Consider the following 20213-nt stretch of genomic DNA (forward strand, 5'->3'; position numbering starts at 1 on the left):
GATAACCTGTAACGGTTACAGATATATCTGTTGAGATTTTACATGAGAAAAACATGTTCTTTTTACATAATTATTTTCTGTAATATTACACGCAAATAATCTGTAACCATTACAGATATATTGTTTGGGATTTTGCATGTATGCTGTGATATTACAAGAAAAGGATCTGTAACCATTACAGGCAAAACTCTTGTAAAGTTACAAAGAAAACACCTGTTACTGTTACTTAAATAACCCATGGCATCCTAGTTTCCATGAGTTTTCTTAGTAACCTTGCAGTTTTTTTTTTTTTTTTTTTACAGTGTGGTTAAATTTTAAGACACATTAAATCATAAATGCAATATAAGCACTATAAAGAAACACATTACAATACATAAATCTAATTACAATTCACAGGTGGAACACAAATGTCTCTTCCATTTTGTTTTAACATTTTACCACCTGGTAATACTATATTAATCACTCGAACTTTTTTATCTTTACCAAAAATTATTTCTGCAATTCTACCTGTTAACCATTTTGTACTGGGCATATGCTCATCCTTTACTAACACAAGTGAACCCACCTTAACATTATCTTTAGCAAACATCCATTTACTACGTTGTTGAAGGTTATTTAAATAATCTCTCTTCCATAACTTCCAAATTTGTTGACTATATTTTGTTATTTTTTGCCACTTTGAGAGCCTATTTTCTGGTATCTCAATAAGTTGGGGTTCAGCTATTGAAGTTAAAGGCCTTCCTATGAGAAAATGTCTGGGAGACGAGGTTTCAAAATTATCGAACTGATGATAAGGGAGTAAGGGGTCTAGAATTTAATACGCTTTCAATTTCTAGAATTACAGTGAGAAATTCTTCAAGAAACAGATGAGCATTGCCAATAATTCGTTTCAAATGAAACTTAAAAGATTTCACCCCGGCTTCCCAAAGGCCGCCGAAGTTTGGTGATTTAGGAGGGATAAACCTCCACTCATTGTTTTCTCTTAGTAGGTATTTAGTCAGTGTTTCATCTGGGTATTTAACCAATTTATGCAATTTTCTGAGCTCGATGCTTGCACCCACATAATTCTTTGCATTGTCATTGAATAATTTTGCACATTTACCCCTGCGACTAAAAAATCTTTTCAAACAAGCTATAAAGGTATCTGAAGTAAGATCAGAGACAAAATCTAAATGGATGGCTTTGGTGCTTAAGCATACAAATATGCACACATAAACTTTGTTTAGTTTTCCCTTGCGCTGATTTTTAAATTTAATGTGGAATGGTCCACAAAAATCAGTTCCAACATTACTAAATGGGTAAGAAGGTGTTACTCGTTCTTTGGGCAGATCATCCATTATCTGACTCTCAAAAACAGGTTTGTTTTTAAAACATGTTATACATTGAAAAACAACTTTACGACAAACATTTCTGCCGTTTAAGACCCAAAATTTACGTCGAACATGATACGGTACAATAATGCATTTGAACCAATGTTCAAATGCATTATTGTACCAATTTGAATCTCATAATTATTAAAGTTAATGGATGCTTATCTGGCAGAACAATTGGATTTTTCTCATATGTACTGAGGTCAGAATGCTTCAGTCTGCCTCCAACCCTTAGAACATTGTCTTTATCTAAAAAACAGTTTAAAGATTTTATCTTGCAGTTGCTGGGCACTGAGGCACCTCTCTCAAGATGTTTTATTTAATCTACAAACTCACCTTGTTGGATTGACCTAAATAAATAGAGTTCCGCTCTTCTAAACTCGCTAAATGTAAGGTGACCTGTAAGCTTTTCATTTCTAACATTATTGATAAATCTAAATACATAGTGCATAACATGAACAATAGTTAAATAATTATTACTCAAGGAAATAATATCATCAACTATAGAACTATGATTTAAAACAGTAAAGGCAATAGGAGAATGATCATTAGAGTCATCAGTTTTCTTTAGTTCATCAGAAAAGTCATCTAATGAAATTAGAATATCATTATCATCTACCAGAACATCAGTTTTTTCTCTCAAAAATTGGGGTCCATGCCACCAAATGTTGCTGTTCAGTAAATTGTCAGCACTGAGTTCCCTGCTGAGGAGGTCAGCTGGATTTTGCTTTCCACGGCAGTGTGCCCAGGCAGTGGTATCACTTAAACTCTGTATTTCGTTGACTCTATTGGCAACAAATGATTTCCATCGTTTCGTAAATCCTTTAATCCAATAGAGAGTTATTTTTGAATCCGTCGAAAAGAATACTAAGGAGGGCTTTTTTAAATCCACTGTTTTCTTGACTTTACTCGCTAATCGGGTGGCAAGCAAAGCACCGAGTAATTCTAGTCTCGGAAGAGAGATTTTCCTTAGTGGTGTCACTCGACTCTTGCTAATCAATAAATTCACTTCGATGTTGTTGTAAAGAGAGAAGTAGAGGGCGCTGCTTGGCAGTAGCGTAATGCATGTAAGTAGAAACGAAATGTCGTTTGATTAGGCAACATGATTTCTGTGAAGGTAGTCCACCTAACAATAGGACAGTTGTAAATATGTAAATGTAACGAATAATAAATAGCATTAGAAAAACTGAACCATCGGATGTTTTGTGATTGCTCTACGGGCCGCCATGGAAAAGTGCAGGTTCGTCACAATGGTGCATCGTACGGCAATGTTTGGATTTGTTAAAGTGAACTTCACGAGGAAGTATGTGTCCAGACCATGCCCTAGGTAAGAGCATGATTATTATTAAATTTTGAACGTGTTTGATTTGAATTTTGATAATTTGAAGTCTTGGGTACATTTGTGTATTAACGTGAAATAATGGCAGAACTAGATAGATTAAAACGAAAGAGAACCGCATTGAGAACGGTAATATCTAAACTATTAAAGAAAGTCGAGGATAGCTTAGCAAAGAAAGATACAGATGAATTATGCGCAGTGCTTGAATTATTAATAGAAAAGAAAAGTAATTTCTCTAGAAGCGGATGTAGTTAGTTCTGAGGAATATCAGGAAAAATGTTCTCGAGCTATTAAACGAATTAATCGAATGTTGGAAGAGGATAAAATAAGTATTAAAGATCCTGAACAAAACTTGGGTAGACTGCAAAATGTACAAAGTACGGTAAAACTTCCAAAACTAGTTTTAGAGAAATATTCAGGTGATCCTGAAAAATTTACGGAGTTTTGGAACAGTTATGAAAGCACTATAGACAAAAACGAAAGTCTTAGTAAGATAGAAAAATTCGCATACTTGAAAACATTACTTACAGGTGCCGCGAGTAATGTAGTATCTTCATTAGAATTAAATGCAAAAAATTACGATGAGAGTATAAAATCTTTAAAGGATAGATTCGGGAAAAAAGAAATAATAATTAGTCAATTCATGAACAAACTGTTAAATTTAGAACCAGTAAGGAATTCAAATAATATTAAAGCTTTACGTAGGTTATATGATGAAATCGAAATTGCAGTTCGGAATTTGGAAGCGCAAGGAGTTACGAAAGGTTCATTTGGTCAGTTATTAATACCTGTGTTGTTAAAAGCTATTCCAGAAGAGTTCGTTCTGGAATTTAATCGAAGGAAAAACCCAAATGAAGAAATTAATGTATCTGACTTGTTGGACTTCATAAAGCGAGAAATTGAATGTCGTGAAGCGTCGAGTTTATTGACGCAAGATAAAAGAAATGCCTTGCCTCCACGTTTCGAACATGCTAAGTCTGATTATAAAAAAATTCACAGAAATGTACCTACGGCTGCCAGTTTCAATGCTGTTGATAATCGTGCATGCATCTTCTGCGAAAAGTCCCATAATTCATTTTCTTGTGATAAAAGCATTAAAGAAAAATTGTGTAAGTTACGTACTGAAAATAGATGCTTTATTTGTTTTCGAAAATATCATATTTGGAAATCATGTAGAAATAAAACTAACTGCTTAAAATGCGGGTTTAAGTCGCATCATGAATCACTATGTACGAGTAGTTCAAATCGTAACAAAGCGCGAACGGCTTCAAATCAAAACATAAAAGAATTGTGCGAAAGCTCGCGGGATAATTCAGTAGATGAAACACAAAACTCCCCGAAAGAACACACGCTTTCTGTTGTTCCTTGTGATAAATCATTGAAGAAAAATGCTTTATTGCAAACCTGTTCAGTGTTAGCTCATTATGACGGAAAGTCAGAGTTAACTAATTTAATTTTCGATTGTGGTGCTACACGAAGTTTTGTTCATATTAGTGTAGTTAAGAAATTAAACTTAAAATTTGTTGTAGAAGAAACATTGTCTATTTATTCTTTCGGAATGAAATACGCAGTACCTAAAACATATAAGGTTGTCGAATTCTGTGTTTCGGATGCGAAGCAAAAGAACAAAATAAAAATCAGCTGTCTCGTCACTGACGCCATAACGGCTGCGCATATGACCACGCCGTCAAAACAAACACTAAAAATGATGAATGAGTGCGGATTGCGAATCGCTTGTTTATGTAAAGGAAGCGTTGGAATTCTAATAGGTGTGGATTATTACTGGAAGATGGTAAGGGGGGAAAAGATTCAATTAGGAAAGGAAATTTATGCGATTTCTACTATGTTTGGATGGGTCCCAGTTGGCCTTCAAGATAAAGAGAGCGAAATAGTATCTCAAAACACGGCAATAGTAAACGTTTCTTGCGTAACTGATTCATTGCGATCGTTATGGACTTTAGATTTGATGGGCCTTACCGATGACTCAGCGATTTCTAACGAGGTGAGAAATGATTCAGAGCTTTGAAAAGGAAATACGGGTAGAAGGTAATAGATACTATGTCAGTTTATTATGGAAATCGGAAGCAGGGCAATTAGAAAATAATTTCGGAGTAGCATTAAGACGATTTGAAAGTCTTAAAAATAGACTTATTAGAAATCCTGAGATTTATCAGCAGTATAAATCCGTAATTGAAGAGTGAAGAGCAAATGAAGGAGGGTGTTCACAGGAAATAACGAAGGCATCGTATTTTATGACGCACAGGGAAATAATAAAACCTAAGGAAACCACAAGTTGTAGGATTGTTTACGACGCGAGCTCTTCTAGAACTAAAGGTGTAAAGTCCTTAAATGATTATTTAGACATTGGACCTAGTTTGATCCCCGTGGTTTTGGACATAATTTTAAAATTTCGGAAATACGAAATTGCTTTCAGCGGAGATTTAGCTAAGGCCTTTTTAATGATAGGAATCTTAGAAAAGGATAGGGAATATTTAAAATTTCTTTGGTTCGGGAATAACGAGGAAAAATATAAAGTTTTAAGGTTTAAACGTCTTCCATTCGGTCTTTGCTGTAGTCCAGCAATTTTAGCGATGACGATAAAATTCCACATTAAAAAATATAAAAGCACAAATCCAGAAAGTTATGAAATGTTAGATTCCTCATTATATGTAGACGATTTATACTACGGTGCAGACACTATTGAAGATGCATGTCGATTATCCTCAGACGCGGTTAAGATTTTTAAAGACGCTGAGATGAATTTGAGAAAATTAAGGTCAAATTCCAAGGAACTTAATTCCTGGTGGATTGGAAAAGGTTATAACATAGAACCAGCTAAAGAGTCAAAATTTTGGGGCATGATCTGGAACTCTGAAGCAGATAAGATCAAGTTGAATTGCGAATTTTTAGGAAATTTATCCCATGACAGTGCTGAGGCCACAAAAAGGACTATTCTCCAAAGGGTGGCCAAAGTTTACGATCCAATTGGTGTGTTTCAACCCTTTGTGATGAAAATGAAAATTCTGTTACAAAAAATTTGGACATTAGGTGTGGACTGGGATGATACCCTTCCATTAGAAATAGTTAAGGACTGAAGTCGCTGGCAAGCTGAATTACAGGTGTTGGAGGATTTTTCTCTTCCGAGAAAATATTTTGGTAGTAGTGAAAAATCTAATGTTAGTCTTCATGTATTTGCTGACGCTAGCCCTAAAGCGTACGGCGCAGTAGCATACTTTAGATACCTTGATTCAGAAAACATTATTTGCACCAGTTTCGTTACCGCAAAGGGTCACGTAGCTCCACTCAAGACTATGACTTTACCTTGTTTGGAGTTGATGGCTGCTTTAGTAGCCGCCAAATTGTCTATGTATTTGACAAAGCTGTTTCCTGAACTGTGTCATCAAAAGTTTCTTTGGAGTGATAGCCAAATAACTATCTACTTGATAAAGGGATGTGCAAGAAATTGGAAACCCTTTGTATCAAACAGAGTTTCGGAGATTCAGTCACTCACGGATCCTGAATGCTGGTTTCACTGCAGTGGGAGTGAAAACCCTGCTGACCTTTTATCTCGAGGAGAAAAGGCCTTTAATCTTGTGAGAAGTTCCCTTTGGTTACAGGGACCTAGCTGGCTGTCTCAACCTGAAAGTGTTTGGCCATTAAATCAACAGACCAACATCGACGAGGAGAGCGTTCAGAACGAAGCAAGGGTGCAAACATCTCTTCATGTTTCTGTTCAAGACGTAGAATCTTCGGCATTACTACAGTTAACACGATTCAGCAGGCTGCTGAAGGTATCGAATTACGGCTTATGTTATGCGGTTTACCAACAATATAAAACGAAATTCAGTGAAAGTCAAAGGTCCATTAAGCTCTGTTGAAATTTCACGAGCTGAGCTCTATTGGGTAAAAGTTACACAGCGAAAATACTTTGTGAAAGAGATTCTAGATCTATCAAGTGAAAAATGCTTAGAAAAGACATCGTCGATTTATTCACTTAACCCAGAATTGGATACCCATGGTCTTCTGCGTTTAAAGGGCAGACTTCAATTTTCCGACTTTGCTTTCGAAAACACCCATGGCTGTTACCTTATAAAGATAGATACAGTGAACTAGTAATTTTTGAGTCTCGTAACAAATTGTTTCATGCTGGAGTCGAAGCTACCTTGGCCGATATTAGAGAAAAGTTTTGGATCATAAAAGGACGCCAATTCGTCAAGTCCACGTTAAGTAAGTGCTTTTTGTGTAAACGATACAAGGTGCGTGCCGGTACACAGGAAACCGCTCCTTTACCACCTGATCGTGTTCTTCAATCATCTCCATTTTCTGTAACAGGGCTGGATTATGCTGGTCCCTTTTTTACAAAGGACAGCAAGAATAAACATTATCTGCTTTTGTTTACATGTGCTACAGCTCGAGCTTTACATCTAGAACTTGTCCCTTCTGTGAGCGTGGAGAATTTCATGCTTGCGTTCCGCAGGTTTATTTCTCGTCGTGGATTGTGCTCAACGATATATTCGGACAATGCCAAGACATTCAAATGTGCTGATCTCGAGTTGCGAAAAATTTGGAAGTGTATTCAACATCCATCTGTACAAAATTTGTTTTCTTCCCACGGTATAACATGGAAGTTTATTGTGGAAAAAGGAGCATGGTGGGGAGGGTTCTGGGAAAGGCATTTTGGAACGATCAAAACTTGTTTAAGGAAAATAGTTGGGCGTTCTAGTCTCTGTTTTAATGAGCTAGAAACATTCTTCGTAGAAATCGAAGCCATAATTAATTCAAGACCCATAACGTATGTCTACAATGACCCTTCGCTAACTCCTGCTCATTTTTTAATTGGTAAACGTTTACTTTCTCTTCCAGTTACAAGAGTGTGCAGAGAAGACTTGATTGGGTCTAGACATTCCTTGATCAAAAGGTATAAACATCAACAAACTTTGTTAAACCACTTTTGGAATAGGTGGAGGAAGGATTACTTGCTTTCTTTAAGATCTGTGAATTTATGTCCACCTACTAAAGTGTCTGGTCAGTTTAATGTTAATGATGTAGTTCTTGTACATGACGACCGTTTACCTAGGAATTTGTGGACACTAGGTAAGATAATAGAAACTTATCCTGGCAGAGATGGTCAGGTTCGCTCGTGTCTCATTAAAACTCAAACAGGTAATCTAAAGAGACCAGTACAATTGCTGTACAACCTTGAAGTGCATAATTAGTAGTAAAGAGTTACAGTGTAATAATCTAATTTGTTGTTTGCACATATATCATCTTCTGAGTATCTTTATTGATTGTTGCTAAATGTAGTTTAGTTTATATAATTATTCCAAATTTTGATTTAGTATAATGATTCTTATTTAGTAATTACTTTATAAGTTGATTTAACGTGTTTAAACATTACTTAATTGTTATTTGCAATTTGATGTAGTTTATATAGTATTCAAATGTTGTGTTTAATTTAAAATACTGGTTTATTTTGTATTCGGTTTGTGTGAACTTAGAGTTCACAGGTGGGGAGTGTTGTAAAAAGAGAAGTAGAGGGCGCTGCTTGGCAGTAGCGTAATGCATGTAAGTAGAAACGAAATGTCGTTTGATTAGGCAACATGATTTCTGTGAAGGTAGTCCACCTAACAATAGGACAGTTGTAAATATGTAAATGTAACGAATAATAAATAGCATTAGAAAAACTGAACCATCGGATGTTTTGTGATTGCTCTACGGGCCACCATGGAAAAGTGCAGGTTCGTCACAGATGTTATTATCCTTCACAACTCTTGCATAAATAGCAGTACCATAAGCTTTTTGGCTAGCGTCGCAGAAGCAGTGTAGTTCTAAGATATCGGTTGGCTCTTGTGTATTTAAATTGAGCACGTTTCTAGGAACTCATAACTTTGAAAGTTCAGGAACCTCGGAGCACCACTGAAGCCATTTTTTGTAGATCTACAGGTATTTCTTCATCCATAAGACTTGTAGAATGAACTTTGCATGAATAGTAAACGGTGAAAGCAACCTAAGCGGATCAAAAATCTTTCCAATTGTACGTAGCAGGAATCATTTGGTACTTTTTTTAGACAGACTGTCCACTAGGCTCTGCTTTCCCAATATTAGACAATCTTCAGCAGGATTCCATGACAGTCCCAAAACTTTTATAGTTTTGACTTGTGGCTGTATGTCGAAACCTTCACGTGTCCAAAACTGCATCAATGTATTGTCATTCGTAGTCCATTTTCGTAGCAGCATGTTAGTTTGGCTAATAATTGATGTAGCTTGAGTGGAGATCTCAAAAGCATCCGTCACATTATCAGCTCCAGAAATAAAATCATCCACATACAAACAGCGGTCTAAGCATTCTGTTGTAGTCTGGAATTCTTCAGAGTGCTTTCTCAGGTTTGTTTTCAAAGTAGCAGTCAAAAGGAATGGACTGCTTGTAACACCAAAAAGAACACGATTAAATCTGTAAACTTGAAATTTACCATTTTCTTCCCATAGAAAGCGAACTGCATCTCTCTCCTTTTTGGCTAATAAAATTTGTAGGAAAGCTTTCTCTATGAAGTAAAGGCGACTTTGTTTAATCTGAAATTAACAAGAATGTTGGATAGGTTCGAATTCAGGTTTGACCCTGACCACGGGCAATCATTTAGACTTAAAGTTATGAACTTGCATCAAATACTATTCTCATTTTTGTAGTTGCACTTTCCTTTCTAAAAACTGGTTGATGAGGCAAATAGAACACAGGTTTATCAACAGGTTCATTAAGACATCTAACTTTCTCTATAATATTCTTATTTTCATAGTCTTTTAAAGTTTCAATATATTACAAATGAAGATTTGGATCTTTTTGAAGTCTACGCATAAGTAAATTAAGTCGCTTTCTTGCAACGATGAAGTTTTTTATTGAGCTCTCCCCAATCTCTTTTCCATGGTAATTGAACCTCATACCGGTTATCTTTAAAACGAACAGTTTTTTCAAATGTTTCTAAAGATTGATCTATCTCATTTTCATTGTGATCATCTTTAATTCCTACAGACTGAAGTTGCCAAAATTTTTTAATTTCATTTTCTATATCACTATAATTATTAACTAATCCATAGTGAACCATTCGCATATTTTGAATCTCTGAACTTAAAATACTACCAGTGGCTACAAAGCCAAAAACAGAATTTTGAAATCTTAGCTCTGAATTGGGCACTTCAACTTGACTGAATTTTAAGATCTGATAAAACACCTCTGCGTCTAATAATGCATCAATTTTTCCTCTTTTATAAAAGTTTGGATCAGCAAACTTGATGTTTTCAGGAAAATGTTCAAATTTTTCAGCATTCGGATTGAGACTGACTGTTGTCTTCTTTTCCCCCTACTTCCAGCTTTGAAATATGAGCACTTTCGGATTTATTTTGTTTTTCATTTTCGAAATGTAATAGCATTGAATGCTTTCGTGAGCATTTTTGACATCAATAATTAGACGAACACGTTCGAACGGAATGGTTTTTCAAACAATTAAAACAAAGCTTATTTCTTTTCACGAATTCACACCTGTCATTGACAGAAAGATTTATAAATTCCGGACACTTGTATAATGAATGGAATTCTTCAACACGGCACTTTATGCATTTCAAATTTATGTTTTTCGTATTAGAAGTGGATATCATACTCGTAAGTTTACGTGGAGAATTATTACTCTTTTTTATCACCTTTATTTTACTTTATTGAAGCGTTCTCACTTGGCTTTGTAAAAACGAAAGTAGTTGTTCAATAGTACCAAATTCTTCAGAGTTTCTTAATTCCTTTTCCCATCAGTATCAAGTCGATTTATCAAACTTATCCATTATTAAATATACTATCATTATTTCCGATAAGTTTTCTACTTTGTAGTTTAAAATATTTAAAGTTTGAATACAAAAATTCGTTACATCAATTAAATTTAGAATAGAACTAGATGTCTTGCTAATATTCAGCTAATTCAAAAGCTTTTTTATTATAGCATTTAAAAGCGCATGTTTATTCGAATACATATCTTCTAAAAGTTTCCAAGCTATATCGAAATTTGTATCCGAAATAGAAATAGACTGTATTATTCTCAGAGCTTCGTCCTTACAACTAGCTTTTAAATATTGCAACCTCATTGCATTACTCGAAATAGATTTGCTTTCTATTACACTAGCTTTAAACATATCTTTAAACATTATCCAATTCTCTATTTTACCATTGAATGTCGGTACCGATAGCGTTGGTAACTTAACATCCGAAAACACATTTGAATTATTATTACTCGGCACAAAAGAAACAGAATGTTCAGAGTTCATCTTATTTTTTACTACTACTAATTTACGTTTAATCATCAATAGCAACTCATCAACAATATCATCTGTATCTTCTTTATCCTTAATAAAGTATTGGTAGGCTTGAAGACTGGTGTTGCAGGCATCTTAAGAAAGGAAAATTCAGATTTGCAGATTATGAGGTGCACCTGTCACCTCTTAAATTTAGCAGCTGAAAAAGGGGCAGCTTCTTTACCAATAAATGATGGACACATTGTTGATATTTATTATTATCTTGAAAGTTCTAAAAAGAAGGAAAAATTGAAACAGTTCCAACAGCTGCATAACAGCAGTTTACAATTAGAAAACTTAAATGAAGTTATAAAATCAGCTAAGATTGACACCCAGTCGAGTTTAATTGGAAAACTGAAAGGTGCTGATGGAATTTTAAAATATAGTGGACTGTCTAGAATTGTGTTGGCCATCTTGACAGTTCCTCATAGTAGTGCAGAGTGTGAGAGGATTTTCAGTGTTGTTGTGTAAACGAGGACTAAATTTAGATCTGATATTAGTAATGACACATCAGAAAAACTTTTATTAGCAAAAGCAGGCCTACATGGCAATTGCTGTGAACACAATTAGGAAGTTTCTTTCTTAAAGAAAGCAAAATCTGCCACTGTTTATAACATTTGTACGAAAACTGATTAAAGTGTCTTTTTTTCTTTTCTTAAATGATGCAAGTAATAAAAATGTTTTTTTTTATGTGTAAGGTATTTTTGTGTTGCTTGCATTTAAGAATTAGTTACTATTTAAAGTTAATTCATTATGAAAAACTCTATTTTTATCATCTAAAAAGTCTTTTTAACATTGTGAAAAATCTCCTGATTTCTTAAAAAAGTCTTCTGATTTTTGAGTGTCATAGGTTGGCAAGTATGCAAATGTGTTCGATTGGTGAGAGATCAGAAGAGAACAGTGGCCAGAAAAGCATCTACACACCTTACAGAGCACATTTGCTGATGTGAGCAGTGTGTGATTGGGCGTTATTCTGCTGATAGAGGTCATTGAAGGTAGGATAGTGTCACCGGCCGCAGCACGTCATCCACGTATCATTGGACTATCATAGTGCCTTGAATATAAACTGTAGGTGACTTGGAATTATCAGCAATTGTACCTCAAACTATGATGCAGCACTGTTGCGTGGTGGGTAGTTCTACAGTTGCTGCTGAATTGGACCTGTCTCCACATTGATGCTACAATTGTACGTGGCGGCTATCAATGGAGAAACACAATTGTGACTGATCTGAGACCACGACCCTGTGCCATTCTGACATCCACATTACTCGAGCCTGGCACCATTGTTCATTTTGGTGTCTATGATGTAGGGTCAATGGCAGTATTTTTGATGGATGTTGTGAGTGAGGGTCACTGATGGCAAATCTTTCTGGTCGATATGGAAACATTCAGGGTGTCTTGAACACGCTACAGAATGGAAATAAAAGTGGCTTCCGGGTGCACTACCGCTTATTGGTGGATGCATGCTAATGTAACTCTGGCTGCACCGTCACCCCTCGAACTTGCCACATTTCCTTGTTCCAACCATCATTGCCGCACTTCCAAGTCGGTGGTTTGCTATATGGACCAATCTGCTCTCAGTGCAATCATCATGCCTCTTGTAAAATTGTCTGTTTGCTGAACTGCCCCTGCTGACGACGACCTGCTATTATTACACGCATCCTCTGAGACAAGAACAAATTTTCTATGATGATTTCTGTTGCAGAAATAAAGGCATGAAAATTAAACACTCTGCAGGTGCCTTCCCTTATATCTTCAGCGTGCACTGGAGAGCTGCACATTTCGCACCATTCACGTAACTCGGTGAAATTTTGAATGTTGGATAGTGTATGCCATGCACTGAGATCTTTTTTGTGTAGTGCGATTTACTGATATGTGGTATGGACAACTCATTTCCAAAGTTATTATTTATTATTATTATTTTTTTCTTTAGTTTATTTTTGTTTATCAGTAGCATTATCTGGCCATAAGAACAAGTTTGTCATATTTTTTTTTTTTTTTTTTTTTCTTTTTGCTATTTAAGTCTTGGAAACTCTTGCTTTCTTTTCAATACATTGTGCTGCATTTGTTAAATATTTTGCTTAGTAAAATTTTACTAAAAATTATAAAATTTTTATAATCTTGTCATTAAAAGCATATATTAGTCAATGTTTCAAAAAGCAAAACTGTGACTGTGAAGGCTCATATGTTATTGCCTGTAAAGATTGGATGAGTAAACTTGCAAACTCTTCAACTTTTTACAAATCTTCAAATAACAGAATTAGTCCATAATTTTTATACAGTCAAAAGTCGTTAATTCGGACACCCATAATCTGGAATGATCTATAATCCGGACCTCAAAGCTACAAACTTTCTGCGCATGCGTCGTGTCGACCTTTACGGCTGCGAATATGCGTGTGCGCATGCACAAAATACGTTTACTCATGCACGTTTAATGAGTAACGGACGATATAAGCTAAGCTAAAATTATCTAATTAAGTTAATGTTGCAGATTGTGTTGTTCCTTAATCTTCGAATTAGATCCGGCTTATTATTTTTTGCAGACTGTTAGAGCAATTTTGTAAAAGTAAGCTTGAACTTTCGATTATGTCAAATAAAATTTCCGATGTATATTTACTAATATGTTGGAATATGTAAAGGATCTACCAAAGCGAAAGTATGTTTGGAAACCCATTAAACAAAAGTGGAATTGCTGCAAAAAATGACCTAACCATTATAAAATCTGTTTATCAATTTCACGCTGCTCTGCGGCTGAGGATGGGGGAGAACAGCGCGCAATGAATTGGAAGTTGATCTGTCAGCACTATCCTTATCTTCAGGGCAGATGTTTTCATTCTATTTGGCTTATAATTCCTTACTAAATGTAGTATTTCATCTCTATGTATTCAGTCTTTGATATGATTTAAATCAAGTTCCTCGTCATTGTAATTTGCTTCTGATAGTGAAGAAAGTGACACAGAAGTTACTGAAAACGAAAAAATTTCGATTGACAAATTAGTCGGTATTCTCGACACAGCAATTATAGGACTTGAACAGCGGAACTTTGTAACTGAACAAGAAATTATGTCTGTTTATAGAATTAAAGAGAAAGTATTATCACATAAAGCGAAGCAAACAACTTACATTGAAAGAAATGTTTAATAAAATAAACAAATAAATATTAAGCTTCTTTTTTGTAAATTTTGATACCTTTAGATCATAATTTTTCTTTATTTCATAAATTACAGTTTCATATTTTTAATTTTATAATTTCTGCATGCCATTCTACCAGATTTAAACTGATGATCTATAATCTGGAATCGCGAAGTCCCGACGAGTCCGGGTTAACGACTTTTGACCGTAATTAGGTGATGACGTCAAATATTTTATAAAACTGACGACGAACATCTGCCACTAACTTCATCTATATTTATAACATTTATTATTAATTATCTACATTTTTGATATCAAAACACATGATAAAAGCATTTGGAAGCTGAATAGGATTTAACGTATTTTAGTAACCTAAATGGGCAGTTCGGTACCATTTTAACTATTGATAAGTGATCTATGAGTTGATAAAGTTTGCTGTTCAATAGCCATTTAGAATGTAAACAGTATCTGCCAATGAAAGGATAAAGATTTGGGATCAAAAACTGTGATCTGTGAATCAAAATCTGGATATGTATGGTGAGGCGCTATATATAAAGGCAAAGGTACACTTTTGGACTCTGAGTTGAATTATCATTGCATTTCTTTACAAATAATTTACAGCAAAGACTAGATGAGCTACTGTGTGACAACAGATAGTTATTACTCCTATCCTGAACTGGCTGACAAAATCATAGCTCACTTGATGGATACATATGGAATAATAAAGTTTATATTCCTCCAAGTATTTAAACAGAAAGAAATTGAAAAATGGCAGCTTCTCGAAGAAAAGTTGGCATATTGTGATGGAAAGATTAAAAAAAAAAGTCCCATGATGACAACTATCTACAATACTGAAATAACTTATGACAGAAAATAATAATAAATTAAAGATTGTAGTACAAATAATGATATAACTGGAGAAGTAGATAATTGATCAGCACTTAACCAAATACCTTGTGACAAACCTCTCGTTCCTGTTGTTTCTGGTTGAAACCTGTTGTTCACATGGAATTCGTATATTCTGTACATGGAAACAGGAGGCACAAAATCTCTTTCCATTTATAATAGAACTGATTTATATTATTGAAATGTACAGTGCATAGAATCTTCCATTGAGAAGATATCTAGGATGTAAAGTAAATTCACTTATATTCAGAAATCACAATTTCTTAAAATATTTCATTCCTGCTGAAAAGGGAACAGCAACGTCTATATGCTGTTCTAAGAGAAATGAATTTGGCAAGAAGATTAAAAAAGAAAAAATATATTATTGCCATGACTGCAATTCTTTGTTTTAAAATATCATATACCAGGCTAATTTAAATTTAAAGCTGAAAATTTCCTGATGTATATGCAAAATTTTCACTGTAAATACTGCATGTGTGGGAAAAGCCAACAGGGTACAGGAGTAGTTATAATTTTTGTCTATATGTATACTTATTTTTGACGTATAATTTTTCATGTATAATTTATCTAATGCAGTTTTATTTCGCATTCTGTGGTAAAAAATAGATAACTTTTTCATACCTTACTGAAATTTTGAGCTGAGAATACAATTAATTTTTCTGCATGTGGTAAAATTTTGCTAGTTTGATTTCTATAATATTTTGCTGATTTAGTTTTTCTGATTTTTAAAATCTTCCTATTTATTTCTGAAGTATTTTAAATCGGAGACCTAATCATGTCCCAAAGCATTTAAATCTTTATTTACCTAAATTTTAAAGGGTGCAGATGCTTCTTTCCAAGAAATTAATTGCATTGAAACTAACGTTATTGTGGTTTAATTACAAATATTGCATCTTAAATTAGTCTTTTGGCATATGTTTATTGGAACTAAATTTGATACGTGTTCAGTATCTTGCATATTTGATTATAAAATGCTGAAATTTTAATATTTCTTTGAGATTATTTTATCCTGCTTTAGAAATATCCAAGTATAAAATTTCATTCAAGAAGGTTACATAAATTAAAATTTTAGTTAAAATTGTTTTTTTGTTTAGATATTATGCATTATTATAGATGACTGTGCAAGTTGAGTTGCAAAATAATTCGGTTATTCTTCGCAGATTTGTATGTATTTTATGCAATTGCATTTAATTTTCTATGTATGTTACATTTTGCATATATTGTCTCAAGTTTTTACTTTATTATTATAAACTTATTGAATTTGTAAATATTTAATCGTATGCTTTTACATAAGTTACTGTGATTAAGTATTTTAATATTTCTCTTAGTAAATATTTTTGAAAGTTATTAAGTGGCTATTTTTTTACTGACAACTGTTCTTATTCAGAGATTAGTTTATATTAAAATAAACATAGAGCAAAACCCACATGAGTTTAATCAGATTTTGTAAATATAAAAGTATTCAGGTTTAAAAAAAATAATTAAGTACCATATGGAAACTTTTCCGTATCATTAAAAACCATTAGCTTGGTCTCGATAAAGATGTTCTCTCTATTATTTTTGCAATTGATATAACATGTTATAGATGCTACATTAACTGCTTACATTTTTATGAGATCTGAAAGACCTTTCCATTTACAATATGCAGAGCTTGTATAGTATTTTCAGAAAATATCAGAAATATTATACCACCAAGATTACTTTATTCTGATATTGTGATTTCAGACAGTATTATAAGTTTATTTGGGACTCTTTAAAATCTTTTTTTCTAAGTTATTTACAATAATTGAAAATTTAAATTGTTTGAATAAATTTGATTTTATTATGCTGCAAAGAGAAAAGTGTTTCTGCATTTGACTGTTGCTATTTCTATTTTATAGTGTTGCATCATGAGGAATATTTGAAGTGTTAATTAATAGGATATAAAAAGTATATGAAGAAAACCTGAATTTTGTTTACCAACTTATCAAAATTTTGATTAATTTACCAAAATTATTAATTTTATCCTTTTGCTTTTTTATATGTAACTATAACTTCTAGATATTTCTAACTGTGAAAACACTAAATATTTAATCTAATAAATTAGACTAAGATATGGTAATTAAGACTGAGGTAAGAATAGTTCAAATCTTGAGATAAAATATTAAAAAAAAATTTAAAGCGTTATTTAGTTAGTCTTAGAAGAGGTTAATGTACTTATTTTTTTCTTTCTTATTTGTATCATGGGTTCAGATTTATTAGTATTTGCAGTCATCATGTGAAATATCCAAGATTTAAAATGGCATACAATCAAAACAAAAAAGCTAGGTATGAACATTTTTAGTTTTAATTAACAGAATCAAAATTGTCTATTGATTATTAATTTGAAGCTTCAAATTTTAATATTGCATATGCTTTACTGTTATCTCAACATTGCTGAAAAATTGAATATCATCAAATGTAATATTTCAAATGAAAATACAATTTATGACTATTTTTAGAAGTGTATAATTTCTTGCTGAATTCTTGAACATTTATCCTATAGCTGTATTTAAAGTTTTAGATAAGGCCATGAGGAAAGCATTTATTTTTTAGACTGGATTTAGCGGGAATTTGATCATATTATCAGTTTTGTATTATGGTGGAATTATGATGAGTGAAAGTCAGCTTACTATTGGGAGTTTATCATCATTTTTACTTTATGCTGCATATGCTGGGATATCTATTAATGGCAAGTATTTGACATTTTTTTATAATTTACACTGATATCTGAGAACTATAAAGAGATGAGTAAAAAATAAAAATAAATTTAGACTTTTTAGCAAGGCATTTTGCTTTTTATTGATTTTAAAGTTAACAGTAACATTTTACAGTTACTTTTTAAATAGTTAACAGTTAACAGTTACTTTTTAAATTAACAGTTACTTTTTAAATTAACATAAAATAGAATTTTGTAATATGTTTGGCAGTATTATTAAATTTATCCTTCTGTAATTCATCATCATCATTCCTTTAGTAATCAGTTTATCAAGTAATCAATAATCAAAGTTTGTTTAAACTAGCAACTTTAGAAATTCTCAATTCATTATCATTACTTTTAAGAATTGGTTCATACATGAATAGAAATTTGTGTTGTTGTCTAAAATTATCATTACATTCATAAATAAAGTCCGAAATCCAGACTCGTAGAGACTTCGGCGATTTGGGATTTTTCTGGATAGTAGATCATCAGTGTAAATCTAGTGGGATGGCATGCAGAAATTATAAAATTAAAAATATGAAATTGTGATTTATGAAATAATAAAGTATTTGTGATCTAAAGGGTATTAAAATTTATAAAAAAAAGCTTAATGTTTATTTGTTTACCTTATTAAACATTTCTTTCAGTGCAAGTTGTTTTAAGTTGCTTCGTTTTTCGCGCTAATACTTTCTCTTTAATTCTGTAGGTAGACATAATATCTTGTTTTGTTACATTGATGAAGTCCTGTAACTGCTGTTTCGAGAATTCCGACTAACTTATCAATAAAAATTTTCTCGTTTTCAGTAACTTCTCTGTCACTTTCTGCCCTATCGGTAGTAGTATTTTCTGGATCTAGAACCAAACTACAGATTTCACCATTCATATTTGAGAAGCATTGTCATCACAATGAAAAATTTTTTATGTCATCTTCATTTATTACCACTTCTCCACATTTCTTTACAAAATCCATTAATTGGAAAATTTCACTTTTGTTTTGCGATATCCGGAAACCTTTTAATTTAGTGGCTATCATCATCAAATTTAGCTATAATTCACTATACATATTTGGCTATGCATCATGAGCTTGGCGACTAACGGCAAGTTGTTCCATTAAATGTTATCTTGCTTCTACTGCGTATTGAGATACATAAGCCTAAATTGTATTAGTTTATTTATTATTCTTATGTCTATATCTTGTACATACTTAAGGTTTATCAGAATTCTGAATAAATCAATTCCCATATATACTTAAGCCTTATTTAGGGCCGGCGCTAGATATCTTAGCGCCTGATGCAGACTCTGTCAGTCATATTCTGCCGTGCATTGCGGCCATATGAGCTCTGGCGCTGGTTCTGGGTTTATGTGAGTAATAAATCCGTTATTCCTAATTCAAATAGCCCTAAATGTAATCTTTGGGTCTATGAGCAACATTAACAAAATCTATTTTTAGCATATGGAAAGAAATTTTTTCTTGTTAACATTTTTTAGCGCATTTAACTTAAATCTGTAATCATCGGCAAGCATAATGTCAGCATAAAAGATTACCACACTCCTTTATTATTCAATTACTAGCATAAAAAATTTGTTTAGGCATCGCTACATGAGTCATTATTCAATTTGTCATGTTTTCATAAACATGCGGTGATGAAACGAAAGTATAATAAATAATGATTCGAAGGTTGGCTTCACATCAAGGATGTATCTGTGTGGAATGTTTCGGTTTGAGATGTATGCCAAGCAGATATGCAGCAATGGAGCCAAATTACTGATCGTACAAATTTAGGCTAAAATGATTGCTTCTTCAATAACAAGGTATTTTATTTAGTGTCGAAGTGAAATTAAGAATCTGGACTCTCCAGATGTTTTATGATGTGCAGAGGGGGGAATCAAATGTGCATGCATAAAGCCTACGAGAAAACGTTGTTGGTAGTTTTGAGGTCCGGATTTTAGATCATTCCAGATAATGGACGTCCGGATTTCGCACTTTGTAATGTATAATGTTTTATGACGCAACTAATCACCACCCTAATTTATTTTTTCATGATATAAGCAAAAGACGATTGTTATCCAATCCAGGTTGATCATTCTTTTCTAAAATGCAAATTATGCCATGAAATCAGAATGGCAAGAGCTTTGTACAAAATAAATTTTCTTGCAAACTTTAGCAATTCAGGATTTAATTTAAGTGTGTCTGTTAAAAAATTATGGTGTTGAAATATCATTCAGAAGTATCTTAATGGAGAAATGTTTTGGAAGAGAAGCATTTAGGAAGAGGGAAGATAGCTGGATGTTTCAAGATACTGTTTACGTCTAAGGAACAATTTAAAGATTCTTTAAACTGTTCCTAGAAAGATAAGATAAAACAAAATCATAAAAGAAAAACGTTAGCAGTAATTTAAACAAAGTAATTGCAGCAAAT

At 33.2% G+C, this 20213-nt stretch overlaps 1 protein-coding gene across 4 annotated transcripts in view; it reads left to right on the forward strand.

Annotated features, from left to right (window-relative positions):
- Positions 1–20213, forward strand: part of LOC118205978 (ATP-binding cassette sub-family B member 10, mitochondrial) — an 80809-nt gene that overhangs the window by 29377 nt on the left and 31219 nt on the right. For all 4 annotated transcript variants that reach the window (XM_085824905.1, XM_085824900.1, XM_085824910.1 and 1 more), the window contains exon 6: positions 17650–17785. In XM_085824905.1, coding sequence (XP_085681031.1) covers positions 17650–17785 — 136 coding nt within the window. The remainder of the gene's footprint in view (positions 1–17649; positions 17786–20213) is intronic.

This window comes from Stegodyphus dumicola, chromosome 1 (genome assembly GCF_044657685.1).
Source record: "Stegodyphus dumicola isolate Sdum_Otavi_A_Nest chromosome 1, ASM4465768v1".
Lineage (NCBI taxonomy): Eukaryota > Metazoa > Arthropoda > Arachnida > Araneae > Eresidae > Stegodyphus > Stegodyphus dumicola.